This window comes from Equus quagga, unplaced genomic scaffold, assembly GCF_021613505.1.
Source record: "Equus quagga isolate Etosha38 unplaced genomic scaffold, UCLA_HA_Equagga_1.0 103781_RagTag, whole genome shotgun sequence".
In the NCBI taxonomy this organism is placed as follows: domain Eukaryota; kingdom Metazoa; phylum Chordata; class Mammalia; order Perissodactyla; family Equidae; genus Equus; species Equus quagga.
Genome location: NW_025795299.1, coordinates 9613 through 14072, shown reverse-complemented (window position 1 = coordinate 14072; position 4460 = coordinate 9613). Strand labels below are relative to the sequence as shown.

The 4460-nt window shown below is 38.8% G+C and overlaps 1 protein-coding gene across 1 annotated transcript; it reads left to right on the top strand.

The window, feature by feature from the left end:
* Nucleotides 1-969: 969 nt before the first annotated feature.
* LOC124232683 (zinc finger protein 684) lies at nucleotides 970-2975 on the top strand. Its single transcript, XM_046649626.1, has one exon. It carries the CDS (start codon nucleotides 1509-1511, stop codon nucleotides 2313-2315), a length of 807 nt encoding a protein of 268 aa, XP_046505582.1. The 5' UTR covers nucleotides 970-1508; the 3' UTR covers nucleotides 2316-2975.
* Nucleotides 2976-4460: the final 1485 nt, after the last annotated feature.

The window sequence follows — 4460 nt, the reverse complement described above, 5'->3', positions numbered from 1 at the left end:
TCTTTTTTTGAGAACACTGGCTCCTCCCTAAAGAGTATAAAGAATAGGATGAGAGGGGATGAGGGAGGGGAAATTAAGGTGGAGAAGGAACATGAGCAAAATATTGTAATTATTTAGTCTAGAATCTGTGGAACAGAAGGTATTTGTTGAGGACTGGTGGAATGCATGCTTAGACACCATGAGTAAATGCATTATTTTGCGTAATTTTATTCACTGGAATGATTACCCTGGATTTGTCAGTTGGTTATTGTTGGGAGAAGTAGCACAGGATGCGGCTTCCCATTGGTGGAAGTGGAGAAGAAAGAAGACAGACTCCAAATCCTCTTATTTAGAACCACTCTATAAAGAAATGTATACTAAGGGCTGTATAGCTCACTATTCCTTCCGGCTTCACAGAGAAGGATGAGGCAGGGAGCAGGAGTCTGGGGGGTTGTACTAACACTCCACATGGCAGGAAACTCAGGAGTAGGAAATTATAACCCTGTCTCCCAAATTTCTTTCTCTTTTAATGGAGCAGTGGATTTGGGATTTATAGGATTTTGAAGATAGTGAAAAAATGTGACTTCAGGAGCAAAGCAGCCTTCTGGGGACTAGTTTGTTAGGCAGATTGAAAGAGGATGTAAGAACAGTACTTGTCAAATACAAATATGACAAATAGTTGTCATATATAGAAAGCTAGCTAGAATAAAAATGATAGCAAGCAGACAGAATTTGTGCCTGGGCTAAGGATGACTTGCCTTGGAATGACCCGCTGGACAGTTGTGTGCCTGGGCTCACAAGCACATGTAATAATGAACCCAGCTGTGGTAGAGTTGGAGCCCTGTCTACAGACATGTTTCAGCTGTGGTTTGGATGGAGTTTTAGAGGGCTGAAAATGTAAGAATGCTCCTGAAGGGAACGGACATTGTGCCAGGTGATTAAGAGCAAAAAGAGATGTGAATGAGGGGAATAGGGAGCTATCCTGCCAGGATGGTCTAGGAATTAGGTAGTGAAGACTCTGATTCTGATCTGCCTCCTCGAAATCTAGTCTGTCCTCTGATATTTTCCCTCAACCCCCTTGTCTCTTGTTCCCCTGGTTACCCTATCCATTATTCAGATCTCCATGGGCTGTCTTCGTTCTGTGAGCTAACTGTGTACCCTTGTTGAGCAACCTTTTGACTTCCTTTGTACCCTACTCACTGTACCTTGTGCCTATTTTACTGTCTTTCCACAGGTCACAAGTGAAGCCATCTGTTCTCATTATTGCCATTTATCTGCTCCCATTTCCTCTTTAGCAGTTTTATTCTTAAAGCTTAGGAGCAAGGCCAATACAGGCTTTGTTTCAGAATGAAAGACTAGATTGAAAGTTTCTTTCCATAACATGTTGATGGAAAAAATTAACTAGAAATGTTTTATTGTACTTCTTTTTAGAAGCTGACTACCCGCTTGTTGATGAATCAGAGAAGAACCAGGAAAGCAAAGACAACTTTTTGAATTCAGTTTTGTTCACATTCAATAAAATTCTGGCTATGGAGAGAGTCCACGGTTATAATATGAGCACAAGTCTTAATCCTACAAGAAAAAAATCATATAAATGTAAATCATATGGGAAGAGTTTGCAACCTACTCTAGACTTACTTAATTATAATAGAAGTTATACTGGCGAAAACTCTTATGAATGCAGTGAATGTGGGAAAGCCTTCAAAAAGAAGTTTCATTTCATTAGACATGAAAAAAATCATACAAGGAAAAAACCCTTTGAATGCAATGACTGTGGGAAAGCCTATAGCAGGAAGGCACACCTTGCAACTCATCAGAAAATTCATAATGGAGAGAGACCCTTTGTGTGCAATGATTGTGGGAAAGCGTTTATGCATAAAGCACAACTGGTAGTTCACCAGAGACTTCACACTGGAGAGAAACCCTATGAATGTCGTCAGTGCGGGAAATCATTCACTTGGAACTCCTCCTTTACTCAACATGTGAAATCTCATACACTTGAGAACTCATTTGAATGTAAGGAATGTGGGAAAACCTTCAGGTACAGTTCATCCCTTTATAAACATTCTAGATTTCATACAGGAGAGAAACCCTACCGATGTATTGTATGTGGCAAAGCCTTTGGCAACACATCTGTGCTTGTTACCCATCAGAGGATTCATACAGGAGAGAAACCTTATGGATGTATTGAGTGTGGCAAAGCCTTCATCAAGAAGTCACATCTCCTTAGACATCAGATAACTCACACAGGAGAAAAGCCTTATGAATGTAACAAATGTGGGAAAGCATTTTCCCAGAAGTCAAATCTTATTGTCCATCAGAAAATTCATACATAATATTCACTTTATGAATATGAGAAAGCCTTAAATATTAATTAAATTTTATTAAATAGAGAATTCACGGTGAGGAAAGATCCATCAATTTGAATGAATTTGGAAGAGTAGATTCCCATAAAAAATAATGCCAGTCATGTTCTGGAATTGATAAAGTTTTTACAGAAAAGATCACAGAAAACATTAAATTATCAGTAATAGAGCATAGAGCTTGGAAAGGAAGCATAACTTAATCAAGGAATCAGTGAAACTAAATTTACCATCCCTGATTTTTTATTTTTATAACAGATTATACAAATGTGAGTATAAAATATGTTTATACATTATATCTATTAAGTTTCTACAGTCAATATCATCATTTTTTTCTTCCAGTCCTAACAATAATATGCAAGTGAAGAAATGGTTTAATATGTAGTATGAATTTCCGTAATATTTTCATCCATTTGCTGGCACTTTTAATGGGCGTGGCAGCGTTACTGAACCTCAGAGTCTCCTCTTATAAAACTCATTCTAAAAATGTTTTCCTATATACGTAAACACCAAAACAAAAAATATAACAAGATGCCAATTGAGAGAGAAAAAGCAGTTGATTTCTGTATGACAGTAAGTATGCATTGAGGAAAAGAAGTATTTAAGCATGTAAATAAAACATTTGCACTCAAATATTCCTGTTCTTTTTCGTTGGTGTATCTACATAAGATGTAAGAGTAGTTCAAGTAGCATTTAACTGGGGCATCATCTGTATTTGATTTTAGTAAAGTGGTGTCATGATACTTTCAGCTTTCAGGGAGCAAGTTTTGGGGTCTTTTTTTTGTTTTTTTGTAAGAAATTGATACAGGTTTAGCTCCTAGGACTGCCTGGAATTTTCCACGTGACAGCATAGTCAGCATTAATCAAGTTACAAAGAGCAAGCTTTTCTGTTTAGCAACTTCCCTTTGGAATGTGACTTTTTTTTTTTTTTTTTCTTGGGATTGGCCCTGAGCTAACATCTGTTGCCAATCTGCCTCTTTTATTTTTTTCTCCCCCAAACCCCAGTACATAGTCATATATCCTAGTTGCAAGACATTCTAGTTCCTCTGTGTGGGATGCTGCCACAGGATAGCTTGATGAGTGGTGTGTAGGTCTGTGCCCAGGATCTGAACTGGCAAACTCCAGGCTGCTGAAGCAGAGCAAGTGAACTTAACTACTGGACCATGGGGCCGGACCCTGGAATGCGACATTTTTTAAGTTCTACATTCTCCCTTAAAAGGATGAACCATCCATTATTTAAGCTAGACTTTTTATCGCTGTCCACAGTATTCCTTGATAATGTCAAAAAACCTTTATGCCTCTCCTTGACTGGTGACAAAACAGCTTGACCCTAAATTCAGAAATCAAGCCTCTTCAAGTTTAAGCTCAGTTACAACTATGTTGTATTGTTTTTCCTGCATTAGCTATTTTTTGAAGAGTAATGTTGAGTAGTGATTATAAATAAAGGATAGCGCTTTTTTGAACAAGCATACCAGAACTTAAGGATCTAAATTAAATCTTGTCTACTGACAAAGAATCTTTGCTTGACCAAACTTTAGTCAGGCTCCTCAACCTTCTCCTGGGCCCGTCTGTGCGCCTCCCTGTAAAATTTAGTTTTAGTGAGAAACCCCAACCCTCGATGTCTGCTCAGTTCCTCATCCTCCACCATCCAGGTGATGTCTGACCACTCTGGCTTGTCTTCAGCAGGAATTTCTTAGCTTGATTTAGCCAGAACCCCCCTTACCCCTGAGGTTTCCTCTTAGTGATTTTCCATCCGCTGACCCCTGACCCTGCTCCTTGGCTGTACATTCTCACTTGCTCGTGCTGTATTTGGAGTTGAGCCCAATCTGTCTCCTCCACTAAAATTCCATTGCAGTGGTCCCTATACCTATTGTGATGGTCCTGAATAAGGTCTGTGTCACCATCTTTAACAAGTGTCATGGAATATCTTTTTTCTTTAACACTTCCCAAGTTATTTTAGGAGGCTATTTTAGGATGCTGCTTTCACTTCAGTCATTCCAACAGTTGCTGAAACCTTCTTTTGGAATTGTCTTCAGAATCAGTTTGCCGGCCGCGCAGAAACTCTTCAGGTATTTATAGTCACAGGACTTGCATTTTTTCAGCTCAACAGTTTTCTCT

Coding starts and splice junctions, on each gene's coding strand:
- LOC124232683 (XM_046649626.1), top strand. CDS start 1,509: ATGGAGAGAGTCCACGGTTATAATATGAGCACAAGTCTTAATCCTACA.